At 37.8% G+C, this 18,354-nt stretch overlaps 1 protein-coding gene across 2 annotated transcripts in view; it reads left to right on the top strand.

The window, feature by feature from the left end:
- Positions 1–18,354, top strand: part of Ak5 (adenylate kinase 5) — a 253,017-nt gene that overhangs the window by 115,885 nt on the left and 118,778 nt on the right. For both annotated transcript variants that reach the window (XM_047529513.1, XM_047529505.1), the window contains exon 7: positions 17,285–17,375. In XM_047529513.1, coding sequence (XP_047385469.1) covers positions 17,285–17,375 — 91 coding nt within the window. The remainder of the gene's footprint in view (positions 1–17,284; positions 17,376–18,354) is intronic.

Raw genomic sequence — 18,354 nt, 5'->3', positions numbered from 1 at the left:
CCCATTTGAATTTTCCTCACTCTTTTTCCCATAATTTCTGGAGTTTCTTCAGAACATGGTGTATTTTATTGTGCTCCTATGTAAGATGAAGAATTACCTATTACAATTATGTTTTCAACATACCAAAAAAAATGTCTGTGGGCTGTTGATGTTGCTCAGTTCCTGACCATAGTAGTTGTGCAATTAATAGCTAATGAGTGAATAAATACATAGATAGATGCTACAGAAAGACCCTGAAAAACTAGACAATAATAACTGCCATTTATAAAAGAGGCATGATGCATGATTTTCTTTTCACCAGACATGAACTTTTATCATCTCCACTGTATAGCTGCAAAAACTGAGATAGCTAGGTTTTCCAGAGCTATATAGCTGGTGTGATATCTGAACTCACACATTTAACCTCTTCAGTGTACCAAATGCTTATAAATAAGGAGATGAAACAAACAGGATAAACAGGTTTTGAAAACTAATGATCTTGAGTCATTTCTGGCTTCATGGAGTGGCTTTATTTTCCCATTAGAAGACGGAACTAAAAGCTATATTCCCCTCTTCTTAAAAGGATAGGCATATTGGCTCCAACATGGTCGTTAAATAAAAAGTAGACATTCTAGACTCCTTGGATCATGCAGAGTGGCTGAAACATCCAGAAGATTCTTAGCATTTTTGTCTCAGCTATCTGATAGATTAACTACTGACAATGCACAAATATAATTATACATTCTAAATTGGTTGTTTGTGTTTAGGCCTGGCTGCAGTTAAAAATATGCTGTGAGTGTTATTGGAAGGATGAGACTAAAATAGATGTTAATTTTTCAGTATTCCTCCAAGGCACAAGTTTCCAAACTCAAAATCTCATGAATCAAATGTGAAAAGTCTCTAAAGCATTTGGGGCCTTTCTAATGAGTTGCTTAGCTCTTCTTCAGGATAATTACCGTTTTGCTCGGCACCATATGCTCGGCACCATATATGAGATAACTGATACAAAGTTTAAACCAAACTTTGTTTATAATTCATTTGATATATTTAAGAAAAAAATTAAAATAACATTTTAAGTAAACACTAACATTATCTTAAAGTGAAATAAGTATCTGGCTACTTATAAATACTTTTACAATTTTTTAAATTTTTATTGATGCATTAAAATACATAATATGATTCATAATGCCATATTTGTACATATGCATAATTTGATTAATCTCCTTTCCCCAGTCCTTTCCCTCCCCTCTTCCCTGTCCCTGATCTTCTTGCTGAACTCTACATATCTCCCTTCTAGCATCATCATCATCATTTTCATTAGTACATTATGATTTTATATATGTGTGTGTGTGTGTGTGTGTGTGTGTGTATAAACAGGATTCATTGCACTATATTTGTACATGGATATAGTGTCATTTGGTAGATTTGGTACCCCAGTGCCTCTGCTCCTCCTTCCCTCTTGATCCCCTTCCTCTACTCTATGGGTCTCCCTACAAATCTTTAAAAAATTTTGTACCTGAATATCAAACAAAGAGAAAACCTGTACTGATTTCTGTTGGGTGTGTGCTCAAGGGATTATTTACTCTCTCACTGTCATTAGGTTGTGCTAATTGTGAATCCAAATCTGTACACTCATAATAATGGTTCTGACTCTTCTGACAAGACAACTAAGTAGGTCATGGTTTTATGCCAAAAGGAAATGGCCTTTTAGAGGCCAGAGGAACAACTGTGATTTTCTTCATAATCCATGGAACCTGTTCTAGTGATCTTACTTAGTTTCTTACTTCAAATTCCTCATTTTCCCTACAATTTCTCATTTTGCCCTTCAAACCAGGAAATAGTGGTGAGATTTCCTCAATATTTTGAAACTCAGAAAAGCATTTAGGATACTACGGTTACTACCAATTTTCAAAGTAAACACAGAAATTCAGCCTAGTGCTTAAGCCATGATTTTTTATACCTTTATTTTATTTATTTATTTATTTATTTATTCATTCATTCATTCATTTATTTGTGTGGTGCTGAGGTTTGAACCCAGTACCTCACACATGCTAGGCAAGTGCTCACCACTGAGTTACAACTCCAACCCATTAGGCCATGATTTTGGTAATACCTTACACTTCTTTCTGAGGTAAAACCATTAAGATAACATCTTCATTTATTCCCTTGCAGAGCACCTCCTTTAGGTAGGCGACTCTTTGGTTTGCAGATAGTGGCAAAGGGAAGTCCAGGCATGGTGGTGTAGTGATCTGTGGCTCTTGCAGCTTTTATTTCTTTTACTGTTGTTAAAATGGTAAATACAAATCAAGTGCAAGGGTAGGGGCTGTAAAAAGAAGCACTGATAAGACCTAAGAAGTTGTCAGCAAGAGACATAAGTCATCTGAGAAGTCATCTGAGGCTTAAAAGAATTTATCCTCCTTTAAATACTTCCAGAGGATGGGATTCTACTTTGACAACTCTCTGCCCCTCCCCGTTATAGTAACAGTAACACTTTTCAAGGTAGGTTTGCTATGTGCCAACTTCTCTACTAATAATGCATTCTCTTACTTAACCCTTTCAATGGTCCACATGCACATGACACAATCCCTGCTGTTATCATCACCTCTTTATTGATGAGGAAAGAGGCTTACAAATCAGTCACTCCTTCCAAGTCATGTAGCCAGTTGTGGTAGGGCTGGGATTTGAACCTTAGTGGTCTTCCTCTAGAGTCTTACCCTACATCTTACCACTTCCTTTGAGCCTTATCTGTGTTCAGAGCAAAGCAATGCAGTATTATTGACATTATTAAGAAACCTGAATTTCCCAGTCAGATTTTTTAAAATGATGTGCTCTGGTTGTTTACTTTCTGACTAATAAATTGTTATCAGATAAAAGATATCTTTACCAGATATTGTGGGGTAGCCCCAGACTCAGATAATGATCACTGAACCTCCATGCCTGGCATGTAGTGGGTACTCAATAAGTGCTTTTTTCTAGTGAATGAATCAATAGAAATTCCCACAAACTTAATAGTGTCACATGTCACTCATCTTTAATGGAAGTTCCTGGTTGGACTGGAAGAGGAGGTTCATAAGAGGTGAAGATACTATCTGCCATATTATGCAACACTGAAGGAAAGCATCTTTGCATAGTACCCTCGACAAATGTCAGGCACTCAAATATTTGTTGAGTCACCATTAGGTCTTCAGACCTTCCTGTGAGCTTGCATACTCAGGAATTTACTGCGAAATTTATTGAGAAACTGTGACTCACATAACTTTTAAGAGACACAGGACCTAAGAATACCCAGGACAAGAGGATTTTAAATCTGTTCCTCAATAATATTCCCATACACCACAAATGGAGGAGAAAGAAGTAAATATGAGGGTCCTCTCTGCCCCCAGCTGTTCCCACAGTGAAGGCTCACAGTGAAGGAAGGAGAAAAGGGGACCAGAGACATTTTGGAAGAGATCAGAGCATGGTACAGATTCCCTACCCTGCTGGAAGAAGGATGGATTCTCTTTTCTTAGGATAAGGATGGAACTTTTTCTGAAACTGTGATAAATTGTCTAGCTGTCCTGCAAAGCTGCTTTGTCGTTCTGTAAAAGCTGGCATATTGCTTGTTTTCATGTGGTCAGGTTTACCTCGCTAAACAAAGCCTGAGGTTTGCATTTGAAATTGGCATTAATTTTGTTTTTCTCAGGCTTAGCTTTTTGTCCTTGAGGCCCCTAACAGTTTCTAGTTGGCTTCTGTCTCCATCATCAATCATGTGTACCAAACAGGATGTTTTCTCTAATAATTTGAAGGAGTTCGTTGCTTTGCAAATACTATACACCCTTGACACTTAGGTAAACTCATCAGTTCCAGTCTCATTTAGGAAGAGGTTGATCATGTCTGTGGTTCCAGCAGTGATAATACAAAGAGAAGCTGGCTGGTCCTGAGGTAACAGGAGGCTCAGCAATTCTTAGGATGCTGTGCTCACTTTGCTTTGAGAGGAATCAAACCTTTGTAGATCAGAATCTCTCAAAGCTGATGTCTCTGGGAGGCTAAGAAAGATTTCTTTCAGGGGTTCAAGCATATATGAAAACAAAAAGGATACAAGCATATTTAAATAAAAAGTAACCTCAGTCAACCAAAAAAAAAAAAATTAGTGAAGAAAAAGAGCCAAGACAGACATAGACAAGTTTCCTTGAAATGCAATAGAGGCCTATTGTTCATCTGTATCTCCTGCTCACTCCTCTTCTTTCTCTCTACTGCCTGAAAGATCCATCAAAACCATAACCACTCAACAGAACCAGCCCTGGCCACACACATATGTGTATAGTTGATTGAGTGATACATGACCAATAAAATTAATTTCTATATATTCCACTTTAGTTCAATTCAACAAGTAAAATGAAGGTGTTACTTGTGGATGGCCAGTAATCTCATTTTCTACGTGTTGCCTTTTGTCAGAGGTCTAACCACTTCAGCAGAGGAATAAGAAGAGTAATTATCCCTGCAGCTGAGTCAGTTAAATTCACATAAAGTCTAAGTGTCAGAAATATTTATAAGGATTTTAAAAAATCCATTTGCACATTAATTTTCTTCCTCTACCCATGGATCTGAATGTAAATCCCATTACCACAAATCTGATTTCTAGTCTCACAATTTTCTTTTTCCCTCCTGCTGAATTTATATTTTTCCTAAAACTTGAGGCAAAATGACTCAATTATCCAAAAGCCCAATGACTATCAAGTTGTTAAACAACCCTCCTTTCTGTAATCACTTTTCATCATCAAGCCTCTCATAGCCATCTTGCTAATAAGCCAATTATTCTGGGAACCAAGATCAGTTTGTTTTGGGAGGTAACTTGGTACAAACAACATCATCACGAAGTATTAGACCTGGGGATATTGTGTCAAGGAAAAAGTGAGGATGAGTATTTAAATGACTCTCAATTTGGAAATTACCGTCAAGCTAACAATAGGAAAGAGAGAGAAACGGGATAAGTAAGACATGGAATTTTTTTCCCCAAATCTAAAATAATTTAGTTCTTAAAAACGCAAGTAATATAGCAAGGCAGACTGCAGTTCTTGTCCAAATCCTTTTCTTTGCTAGATTTATGTCTTTAAGTGACCTTTTTTAGCCAACTATTTCTTTGGAAAAGTAAAACCTCCGGTTGTTCTGAAATTTAACTGAGATGTTTACAAAGTGTATTGCCTGTTACCTGGCATACAGTAAAGCTTAATACATGGTAACTACTGTTGTGCACATGAGCTCAACTGTCACATTTTTGTGTGTACAGCACTTACTACAAATACATGCCCAGAGATTTCGGGTAGAGAGCAGATAACTACCAAAGTAAAAAAAAAATCCAAACAAAGTATTCAGATAATTTCAGGGAGCAAGTAAGTGCATTGCCCATCACTTCTCAGAAGGAGAATACCAAGATTTTAAGCAGGGGCACCCAACATCCTCAAAGACGTTAAGCCCTCCATACCTTTATTGCTTCTCACTGCTGCTCCCTACTCCTGCAGAGCCCTTCCTTTCCTGGTTATGTTTTGCAGGTCTCACATGTTCACCTGCGTCAGCATCCCTGGGAAATCTCTACCACCCACCGGTCTCACTCACACCAGGGCAGTACCCACCCCTGTCCCCTGGAGACCCTGCACACCCCTCCATGCAGCCCTTCCCACACTAGGCTGCTACTCATGATTTGCTTCTCCCCCTCACTGACCTTGCACTCCTTGAGGCAAAGTCTTGGCCATATTTGACTGAATTGAATTTAATTATTTCCCCAGTGTCACTCTTACTTCCTGTGGGCCGTGCAACAGGGGGAAACTTTAGCATGATTCCTCTAGCAGCTATTTTACTATCCAGGGATTGTTCATTATTCCCATAAATGTGTTTTCGTAAGTGTGAAAAAACATCCTAAATATTTGTAAAGAGAAAGACAAACCCTTAGTACTAGCGACACTGGATGTGTGTATTAACTTAAAAGAAATTTGATTTAAAATTCGAACCCTTTTTCCACTTTGTTAGTAATGTCTTTCATTATATTGTCCTGTGTTCCTATTGCAAAATATGCTTCCCTTAGTTTTCCATTTTCTAGGCTGGTCTCTGTTTACATTTGCTCTCCATTGCCTCTTCTACATAATTACAAACCATTCATATTTGACCTTCGTAGCTCAAAAGGAGACAGACTTTAACTTATTAATTAATTAATTTAGTGCTGCTGGGAATGGAACCCAGAGCCTCATGCATGCTAGGCAGGGGATCTTTTAAAAATAAAGGAGGGGGCTGGTGGTGTGGCTCAGTGGTAGAGTGCTTGCCTTAGCATGTCTGAGGCCCTGGGTTTGATTCCCCTGCAAAATAAAACATTTAAGTGTAAATGAGAACCACCATTTGACCCAGCTATCCCACTCCTTGGCCTATACCCAAAGGACTTAAAATCAGCATACTACAGAGATACAGTCACATCAATGTTCATAGCTGCTCAATTCACAATAGCCAGACTGTGGAACCAACCTAGATGTCCTTCAATTGATGAATGGATAAAGAAACTGTGGTATATTTATACAATAGAATATTACTCAGCTATAAAGAATAATAAAATTATGGCATTTGCAGGCAAATGGATGAAATTGGAGAATATCATGCTAAGTGAGATAAGCCAATCTCAAAAGACCAAAGGACGAATGATCTCGCTGATAAGCGGATGATGACACGTAATGGGGGGGTGGGAAGGGGCAAGAATGGAGGAAGGAGGGACTGTATAGAGGGAAAAGAGGAGTGGGAGGGGTGGGGGGAAGGAAAAAATAACAGAATGAATCAAACACCATTACCCTGTATAGATGTATGATTACACAAATGGTATGCCTCTACTTCATGTACAAACAGAAACAACATGTATCCCATTTGTTTACAATAAAAATAAATTTTTAAAAAATGTAAATTAAAGGATGGGGCTAGGGTGCAGTTCATCTGTAGAGCACTTGCCTAGTAAGTGCAAGGCCCTGGGCTCAATCCCCAGCACCACAAAAAACAAAATTAGATTAAAATAAAAGGATTCAGCATCTCAACTAAGAAAAAAATAATAATAAAAGGAAATAGAAAGAAAGAACAAAAGAAAACAGAATGAGTGTGATCATCAAGGACCTAAATTATCCCCTAGTCACACGTCTGGCGCCTTGGCAGCACAGTGGGTTTGTCAGGCTTTCAGGGTGCTACTTAGAACTCTAGCAGGGAGACAATTGAGCTTCAGAGAGATTGGAGCCTGTAATTAGGAAAGGTACCAAATGTCACATGAGGCTAAAATCTGGCTGCTAAGGTTCTCGCTTCTTTAGTTGGGAAGTTTCTTGGCAAAGGTTTAAATCTGTGCCCCACTACTTTGTAGTTTTGGAAAGCCTCAAATTGCTGGAATCCTGGGAGGAGAGAAGAAGAGAAAATGGGAAGGGAAGAACGCTTTTTAATTAATTTAATTTTCTAGTTAATTCAGTTTGACAAGTGTTTGTTGTCTAACTGCTGGGCTCAGAATGCGGGTAGGTGCAGTAGAGAAAAAATAGGAAATGCAAGATGTAATTACTGTCTGCAACTAGCCTATCTTCTCAGTTTTCTCATTTTAACCCTTTATTTGTCAAGTCTTTTAAAATTATTTTGGTTCTCATTGGTGAGTTAACCAGTATAGAAAAGCTAATGTGATTTAATCTTCCTTCCATGTATCTCTAGTGCCCAGTACTATGCCTGGCATAAAGTTATGTGTTCAATACATTTTTATTGAACTGAATTGCATGATGTAGGTGGTATGAGATTGTATAAAATTTATGTCGATCCTAAGATATGTTCTAAAACTTTATTTATTTGACACAATCTATTGTTTCAACCTACTTTCTGGGCAACAGATCTTTTTCTTTGTTAACTTTTAGTGAGAAGCAATGTATTATCAGCATCATCTTAAGATCTTAAATTCTGTTGGTATTTACTAAATAGGGGTTTATTTTAGATACACTCTTTAGAATATATGTGTCTTTTTACATACTTTCTGTAGCAACTTAATTTTAAAAGTGTCTTTTCATAGCACCCATGATCATAGAGTAGCCTCGTAGGCACTTGATATCCATTCATGATCTGGGCACTGGTCAGACTAAGGGTGTTTGCTTTGGGGCTGCAGCTGAGTCTGCAAAATAATCAACCTCTGCATCTGCTCACCGTTCAGTTAAAGAACCCTTCCAGACTCAGATGCCCACCACTGACTTAACTTCTTTGTAATACAGTCCTCTCTCAATAGCACCCTCCCACATGGCCTAAGACGCAACTTCTCTTATTGTGGATGGTCTGACTTTGGACCTGCCATCTGCTGCTGAGACAACCAGAGCAAGGAGCTCTGTAAAGGAGTCTTCCATGTTTCCTCTATTGGAAGAGCCATGGAGAGCAGAAGCCATGACTGAGCTGTGGGGAAGGGTGGGTAAGCTGAGCCCAGGTTCATGAACACTGGTAGATGGAATGCTGGGACAGAACCAGAAGCACTTCTCCAGAAAGTGCCAGGTCAGAGAAGGAACCACATTGGAAATCTGTTCTCCCATGCCAGGGAGGCCCTTGGAAGGGAGGTGTGCCTGCTCTTTCTTTGATTCCTGATGGGGATTTGATAATGATGAGAGGAGCAAAAACAGACCACGCTGGATGATCTCAATAAATTAAAAGTCAGGATTGTTTGCAGAGAGAACTTTTAGGAGACTGCTGTGGAGTACAACTAGAGTCAACAGTAGACAAAGAAGATCACTAAGCAGTAGCCAGTTTCCCTGGGAATTGGTATCTTTAGTCTAATGACCCACAAAGAGAGCTGGGAAGTCATCTGCCTCTTACAGTCAACTTGGCCTGTCCTTGCTCCTCCTGATGCTCCTGGCCAGCACTGAGGGAAGTTCTGCCAACAGCCACAACCATCCAGCAAGGCATCCAGAGAAATAAAATCATCTACTATGTTCCCCGAACCGGAATAAGATATAGAATGTGTATTTTGCTCCTGAACCTGGCTTGGCTTCTGAGGGTTTTGGGGGTTCCATTTTACAGTACTTCTGAAAGACCTCTTCATCTTGCAGGTTCCCAGATAAAATCTAAGGCTGCTCCCGTGAAGCGGAGAGCTGATCCTGACAGCCTTGGCAGCTGGTAGGGCTCACACTCAATGTAAACAGATGTGGATTTAGGTCCAGGCTCTGCCGCTACATAACCTCACACAGAGTCATTTAATCTCTTGGAGGTTTAGTTTTGTTTGCTTTTGTTTTGTGGTACTGGGGATTGAATTCAGGGCCTCCTCACTCTAGGCAAGCACACTCCCATTGAGCTCTATTCCCAGCCCAGAGGCTTAGTTTTGAATCTATAAAATGAAAATGATACATCTTTTATAATGTTATTATAGTGATTGAGTAATTTAAATGTGGAATGCAAACTTCTTACACAGCATGTGGTACATAGTGGTTGCTCAATGAATACCAGCGTTACCTGGTACTTTATTTAAAGCTCTGTTGGTGTTGAGTGCTGACAAGATTCTGGAGAATATACTCTGAAATAAATGTTGTAAGAGTAATCAAAATTATCTTGAGTTGGCCCTCCTTTCTAGGTTTCTGTAGTAAAAACAGCTCAAAGTCACTACATTTTTAAAGCTTCAAGTTCAGGGAGAATTTTTTTTAAATTTCACAAATATTATAACAATTTTTTCTGGAATCTCTTTATTGTGTTGACTGTTCCCAACAAATTTTCGGATACTGTTTATATTCCGAATCTTCAGTGAAATAAAAATTCTGTGCAGAAGGCTAAAAAAATAAATCTTTTTCACTCAGATATCCACAGCTTTCAAGTGTTCTGTATCCACCTCTTTGCATACAATCATGCTTATTTTTAGATCTGTCTTCTTTCATGCCTTTCCCTTATTTCATTCTGTTAAGAAAAAAATACGTTCTACAGAACTTGGTTCCACAGACTCACACACAGGAATTCCTATCAAAACATAGGACTACTTTGGCTTTCTCAGAGAACATCCCTACCCACCCCACCCACCACAGCACTTAGGTATTTATCTTCCAAGTTTTATGATTAATTATGAGGCTTTAGAAATATGGTTCTGCTAAATAATACCAATGGTCATTACTCCCTCACTGATAATGATGTATTTCACTTTAGTCACCATGAGGCTTTGATGTATTATTATTTTAGTGCAAGTTCCAATTTGGGGTTGAAGAAAAACAAAGATACTTCAAAGAGAACACTAACCAATCAGTATTTTAGAGGCATATCTCCAAACATATAAAAGAGGCCAGGTTTTTGGTTTTTTGTTTTGCATATTGAGGGATCTCCAGCAGCAAATGACAGAAACCACTGGTGGAGAGGATGCTTAATTGAAATCCCCTATATGAATCAAGGGAGAAGTAAAAATTTCAAGAAACACATTTGATGTTTAGAGAATGATGCTTATGGGAAATATAAAACTGAAATAATACTAAAAGTAGAGCCATTTATTTCCTCCTCAACTGATGAAGAAGAGAAAAAATGGAGACAGACCTAGGTTTAATCAAAGATTTAATCTTGAAGCGGAAACTGAATTGTACCATCTTATTGGAATCCATTTGGGATATTTTATGGACCTATCATTGCTGGCTACCAGAGGTAAGACTATGGAAAGCCCTGTCCATGTGGGCAGCCTACGGGGTTCTGAAAACCAGAGGCAAAGAAAACCAAAACAAAAAGTCATTTCTGCCACTCAAAATGCAAATCATCATTGCCGTTTACTCTCGGGTAGTGAATAATTTTACTCCCTCTACTATAATTTCCTTTCCTAATCTAGATATATTGTGTATGCTTTTGAAAACTGTTACATCATTTGTTACTCAAATTAAAACGTGTTGTGAGCAAACTAGGGGATTTGGTAAGCATTTCATTTTAAAATTTCCAATTGACCCCCTCATTAAATGACATAAAACAAATCCTACTGACCATGTCTTCTATGAGTTTTTCCCTTAGAATAAGAAAATTCTTTACCTAAGATTGCTAGGTATTAAGTAATAATCACCTAAAACATAAAATTCCCATGTAAATCACAATGTCAGAACTAGGAGCAACTTCAGACCTCATCTGGTCTATTGCCACATAATTGTCTCCCCCTGAAACTTTTTCTGACCCATGAGATGTAAATGAATTTTCCTTCCTAGGAGCTCTCATCACTCTTTACCTATACTGCTCCTTCAGCATTATCACTTCTTCTGTCCTTTATATTTTAAAGTTAACATCCTAGATTCTTGTAACTCAAAAAAACATTTTTTTTTAATTACTGCTTGTGTTTCAACATAATTTTTGAAATCCTAAAGCCATCCCATTTAGTGATCCTTGATTTTACTTCTTGTGCTTTTACTTCTTCCTGTTGAGGAAGGTTCCGAAGCTGACATGATGGAGAGTTGGACCTACTTTCCCTTCTAGTAAGGACAGGATCTCTGGTCTAAAGTCGAGGTCCTGCATTCACTTTGATTTGAGTTTTGGGCAGGGTGAGAGGTAGGGGTCTAATTTCATTTTGCTACATATGCATTTCCAGCACCACTTGTGGAAGAGGCTATCTTTTCTCCAATGTATGTTTATGGTGCCTTCCACTAGTATGAGTTAACTATATTTATGTGCGTTTGTCTGTATGTCTTCTATTCTTTACTATTGGTCTAGAATGCCTTGTTGTGTATTAGGGCTTCATAGTTTGAGCCCTACTGACATTTTAGATGGTAGAATTCTTCGTCGATGTCAGGCTCTTCTACGTACAGACATATAAGCTCTCCTATTGCAGGATATTCAGCAGCATCTCTGGCAAGTAGTCCCTCCACCCCTGCACAAGTGTAACAACCAAAAATGTCTCCTGACGTTGCCACAATTCTAAGGGGATTGGGGATCACTCCTAGTTAAGAACTACTACAAATAATAAAATGTTGGATGATTTAAATGTTTGATTCATTTTGTGAAAATCTTTGCCAATTAAGTGGCAATTTTGTGATAATATTCAACTAGAATGTTCCTCAGGATCCCCATGGCATGACATTTACTAAAAGAATAGAAGGCAGAGTCCCATGGCAGTCTGGAGTTGTAGAAGTGGAAAGTTGTCGAAAATGAGGAAACCTGATTTAATTCCATGGTTCTGTTGTGGGAGTACATTGGCTTCTATAACATCTGCATATTCCCAGAGTTGTGCTGACTATGTGAATGTTGTCCACACTCTTCAGAGCTCCATGTTCATCTGTCCAAGGTGATCAGTTGAAGAGTCTACCCTAGCACACAGTAGCTACTCAAAAACTATTTGTCAAATGATTTCATTAATTGTGTTTTACCTTTGCCTCTTGGATTGGGCAATTAGGTACTATAGTACTAAAAATATCCTTGTTCATGATGTCCACCCTCACCACTCCTAATCAATATAGTACTAGAAATTGTAGCCAGAGCAATTAGGCAAGAGAAGGAAATAAAAAGGATAAAAATAGGAAAGGAAGAAGTCAAGATGATATGAGCTAATACTTAGAAAATCCAAAAAGCTCCACCAGAAGACTTCTAGGGCTGATGAACAAATTCAAAATAGTAACAGGATACAGAATCCACTTATGTCAGTAGCTTTGTATATCATCAATAATGAATCCACTGAAAAAGAAATCAGAAAACAGTTCCATTCATAATAGCCTTAGAAAAAAAATAAAATACCTAGGAATAAATCTATTCAAAGAGATAAATAACTCTACAATAAAAATTATAAAACTCTGAAGAAAGATATTAAAGAAGGCCCTAGAAGATGAAAAGCCCGTCCATGTTAAAGGACAGGCAAAATTAACTTTGTGGAAATGCCATACACCAAAATTGATCTATATAGTCAATGCACTCCCCACTAAAATACCAAAGTATATTCTTCACAGAACTAGAAAAAGGAATCCTAAAATTTACATGGAAAAATAAGAGACCCAGAGTAGCCAAAGCAAATCTAAGCCAAAAAAAAAAAAAAAAAAAAAAAAAAAAGAAAAGAAAAAAAAAAAGAAAGAAAGAAAGAAAGAAAGAAAAATGCTGGAGGCATCATAATACCTGACTTCAAAATTATTCTACAGAGCTATAGCAACAAAAACTTCATGGTACTGGCATAAAAACAGACACATAGACCAATGGAACAGAATAGAAGATAAAGAGATAACCCCACACAGATACAGTTATCTAATCCTTGACAAAGGTGTCAAAAACACACATTGGAGAAAAGAGAGCCTTTTAACAAATGGTACTGGGGAAACTGGTTATCCATATGTAGAAGAATGAAATCAGACCCTATCTCTCACCCCGTATAAAAGTCAACTCAAAATGGATCAAAGACCTAGGAATTAGAACAGAAACTATTAGTAACTCTTAGAAGAAAATGGAGAGTCAACATTCCAACATATAAGCAACAACTTTCTCAAGAGGACCCCTAAAGCTTAGGAAATAAAAACAAGAACTAATAAATAGGATGTCATCAAATTAAAAAACTTTCACACAGCAAGGGAAACAAGAATGTGAAGAGAGAACCTACAAAGTGGGAGAAAATATTTGATAGCTATTTTTTTGATAGAAGATTAATGTCCAGAATATATAAATTCAAAAAACTTAACACCAAAAAAAATCTAATTGATAAATGGGCAAATGAACTAAGCAAGCACATCTCAAAAGACTGAATACAAGAGGCCAACAAATACATGAAAAAAAAACAACTCTTCAACACCTTTAGCAATTAGGGAAATGCAAATCAAAACTACGCTAAGATTTCATCTCATACCTGTCAGAATGGCAGTCATCAAGAGTACAAACAATTATAAGTACTGGAGAGGATGTGGAGAAAAGGAACACTTCTACATTGTTGGTGGAATTGTAAATTAGTACAACCACAATGGAAATCAGAACGGACGTTCTTCAAAAGACTAGGCATGGAACCGCCATATGACCCAGCTATACCACTCCTCTGTATTTATCCTAAAGAATTAAAGTCATCATACTATAGCAGTACATACATTCCCATGTGGATAACAGCACAATTCACAATAACCAAACTATGGAACCCAATCTAGGTGACCGTTAATGAATGAATGGATAAAGAAAATGTGATATATGTACACAATGGAGTTTTATCAAATATAATGAAGAATGGAATTATGTTATTTTCAGGAAAATGGATGGAACTTGAAAACACTATGTTAAGTGAAATAAGCCAGACTCAGAAAATCAAGGGTCTATGTTTTCTCTCATATGAGGAAGCTAGAGAGGAAAAAGGAAAAGAAAACTTGGGGGAAATCTCATGAAAATTGAAGTTTAGATAGGTAAAATGAGGAAAGGATAGTGGAAAAAAGAGGGGAGGGAAAGGGGAAATATTAGGGAATGATATTGGCCAAATTATATTGTTATCTTGTGTGCATGTCCAAATATGTAACAACAAATCCCATCAATATGTACAACTATAATGCACCAATAAAAATGAGGAAATAAAAAAATTTTTAAACCTAAGCTATGGTGTTAAGAAGACAGTATGGGCATTAGCTTGAGAGGAGAAAAGGTGATGGCAGCTTTGGGGCAGGTCATAAGGAACTTCTGGTGTCTCTGCTAGGATCCTGTTTCTTGACTTGGGTGATGAGATGTTTACTTTGTGATAATTTAATAAACAATTGCAAATTGTATGCTTTTCTGAAATTTTGTTGCACATCAAAAATGTTTTAAACAATAATAACAAACATAAAAAGAAAATAGAAAAGAATTTTTCATATGTTCATTAAACCCATTGACAAAATTGAAACATGCCTCCATGGAGGCCTGTAAAATTTGAGTTAGAGAACTTTGCTTTTTCCAAAGTACCATCTTCCCCTCATGACTGTGTTTTAACTGTAAGGAAAGGTGAGGCAGTAAATGTCCAACTTAGGTTTCCCAAATTTCCCTCACAAGGAAAAATGAAACAGTTCATTAGAAAAAGTATAAAGGAATAAACCTCTTGAATCTGAAATATCTTCAAAATTATATTTAAGATTAAAATCTAAAGGGTTGAGACTTCTACTCCTGAACAAATGGAATGAAATGAGTTTGAATTTTCCCTCCCACATGAAACAATCAAAAATTGAATAAGTAAATAAATACATAAGCATAAAATAATATTTTAAGACAATTTTCAAGACACTGGACATCAAACAATGAAGGGACCCCTGAGAGAAAGGAATTAGGTTTAGTGAGCCCTGTGCATGCCTCAGTTGTCTGCCTGGAGAGTCTCCAGGCTGAAGTGCCAGGAAAAGGGAGCCCTGTGAAGGCTAGTGGACCTGTGGGTTGAGGAGATGGAGCTCACAGTCCAAGAGACTAAGGTGGACCAAAGTATTAGAGATAAGCACACAGCACAGAGAGTTCTGGAGGTAAGCAGAGGACCCCCAATCCACTATTCAGCAGAGTCCTATTCAGTGCATCCACATAAGAAAATCACCTGAAGCCAAGAAAGAACCGCCTGAGAGGGTAAGCAGCAATATTACCTGGTGCTCGCTCCAGGCTTGGATGCACCTTTCTTCCAGCCAGACTGGAAAACCTCTTCATTAAAAAGTACTGGACAGAGGACCAAGAAAAGTTTTCCCTCAACAGTAAGAAATAAGTAATCCTAATTAAACAGTTTTCTGGTCCAGCCTAACAAATCTTAAAAAGCAAGACTTGAAAGATTGAACTGCTTCCAAGTAACTAAATTGCATTCCAGAGCAAAGCTTAAGAATATTTATAGGAATACAAAAATACCCAGCGCCCAAGAAGGTCAAAACGTCAATGCTTGACATCCAAAAAAAAAGTACCAGGCATTCAACGAAACAGGAAAACATTCTCCATAATGAGGGGTAAAAAAAAATCAATCAAAACTGACATAAATGTTAGAATTAGTAGAGAAGAATATTAAAATAACAATTATAATTTCATTCAGATACTGAAAAACTTAGATACATGGAAAAAGGTTTTACTAAAAACAAAAAGGTTCAGGGCTGGAGTTATAGCACAGAAGTAGAGTACTTACTTACCTAACTTGCACAAGGCCCTGAGTTCTATCCCTAGAAACACACACACACACACACACACACACACACACACACACAGATTCAAATCAAACATCTAGGGATGAAAACTACAGTGTCTTAAATGAAAAATACCTGGGATGGGATTTGGAATGTATACCTGCAATGGAATGCTATTAAGTAATGAAAAGGGATTAACACTGATGACCTCAAAATCTGCATGAAAGAATCCAGACAAAAAAGATTACATACTTTTCATTTTATATGAAATTCTAGAAAATGCAAATGATTTAACAGAAAGTAGATCCATGGTGCCTGGGAGGGGCAGGAAAAGGAATTCTAAACTTTGGGGAGTGATAAATAATGTTCACTCTTTTGATTTTATGATTATTTCCCAGGTATGTATAGATATCAAAACTTAGACAATCTGTATACTATAGAGTCATGCAGCTTGTTGTATATCAATTATAACTCAATAATTCTGTTTTTAAAAACCAGAGAAATATATTTCAAACTATTGAACCTCTTGGGAAATAGCAGTTTCATGCATACAACCACATTGTTTTGAAATACTCAAAATTTTGTATTATGGAATGGTAAAATAAATATTTAATTTTTGTTACATCTAAATCTATAGTATTCATAGATGAGATCTGTAATATAGTATTTGTTGTATTCAGGACTATATCTTAAATTCTTTTTAAGCAATGGGCTTAAAAAATATTTTTCCCTGTTGTTTATAACTATATATTTTCATGTTTTTACTCTAAAACTAAGTCAGAATGCCACAAGTAAATTTCCGTTGTTTTTTCAAAACTTGCTTTATGCCAGGCACAGTCACACAACCTGTGATCCCAGCTTCTCAGCAGTCTAAAAGACAAGGCTGGCAAGTTCGAGGCCAGGCTGAGCAAGTTAGCAAAACTGTCTCAAAATAAAAATTGAAAAAGGACTAGGAGTGTTGCTCAGTTGTAGAATGCTTGCCTAGCAAGTACAAAGCCATGAGTTCAATTTCCAATACCTGGGGGGAGGGGAGCAAAACTTTCTTTGCATGTGAAGAGAATATGTCATGCACTTTTCTTAACCTAAAGTGACTGTTTACTTCCTAATGCCCTTCTTTAGTTGATAGGAAATCAGGGCTTAAAAATCCTCTAAATATCTGATTAAAGACTTAAGTACCTTATTTCCTTTGTCCTGCTTCATCACAGATACCGTTGTGCAATGCTTGTTCATTGTATTTGGGAGTTAACTGATTTATGTATACTCAACATTCCACATTTGTCTATCCTGATTTCCCCCAGTTTGATGCTGACCGAGATGAGGATGAGGTGTTCTATGACATCAGTATGGCAGTTGACAGCAAATTATTTCCCAACAAAGAAACTGCAGCAGGTAAGTTGCTATGCCCTTTGGGCAACCATACACCGTGATCACCTGCCAGATGTCTTAATGGGTGAAGCCCAATAAATTGCTGTAAGATTAAAGGACAACCCTCGTTCTTTTTGATTGAAAGTCATAGTTCCTCCAAAACTCCCTAAGCTATAGAGATATCTCCTATGTTGCCTGAGTAAAGCTTCCCTTCCATCTGGTAGTCACCCCCATCCCAGCCTGCCCCTTCTAAAGAGAGCACTCCCACCTGGGACTGTGCCTGCCTTCAGCACACTACACAGGAATTGTGCACTCACAGCTCTGTCCTTAACCCTCCTGTCATTCTCTATTCTGACTCTGGTCCAACTCACCGCCCACTTGGCTTCACCTATCAGTTCTAAGTAGATTATTTTCTCTCTCTTTCTCTCTCTCTTTTTTTAATAACCTAGAACTTTGGGGATTTAACTTTTGAGGTCATAACTCAGAAGAAAGTTCAGGACTTAGAACAACATTGTTAAGTTTTATAATAAAGATTTTATTATGTACATACTGTATTCCAGTAAAACGCCCACTCTGCAAACAGCAGGTTCTGGCTTTTCTGTGAGCCCCCAGAAAAGTGTAAGTTGAGATTCTGAGAAACACTTTCTTCTCCAGGAAGGAGACTGCGTGAGTGTGAATGTGTGTGAGTGAGTGTGTGCGGAAAACCTTCCGATCCCATGGCATGTAGCCAAACAACCCTCCTTGCCTTCAACCCCGGCTCCAACCTACTGGCCCCAGAAAAGGGTTCAACCTGGGGCAGCTGTAAAGCAGCTACCAACTCTCCATCTTATTCTTCTGTGAAGGATCCATGAAAGCTTGCCACTGTGCTGGGTAAAAATATTTGGAGACGTTGATCTTCCCAATCTGTTTCAGAGCATCTTGATAGTAATTCCCAGCCATGGCCTCATAGTCCTCCATGGTTCTCCACCATGACTGGATGTCCTCGATGAGGTCCTGAAACAGG

The sequence above is a fragment of the Sciurus carolinensis genome, chromosome 1 (genome assembly GCF_902686445.1).
Source record: "Sciurus carolinensis chromosome 1, mSciCar1.2, whole genome shotgun sequence".
NCBI classification, from domain to species: domain Eukaryota; kingdom Metazoa; phylum Chordata; class Mammalia; order Rodentia; family Sciuridae; genus Sciurus; species Sciurus carolinensis.
This window is presented reverse-complemented; position numbering and strand designations above follow the sequence as displayed.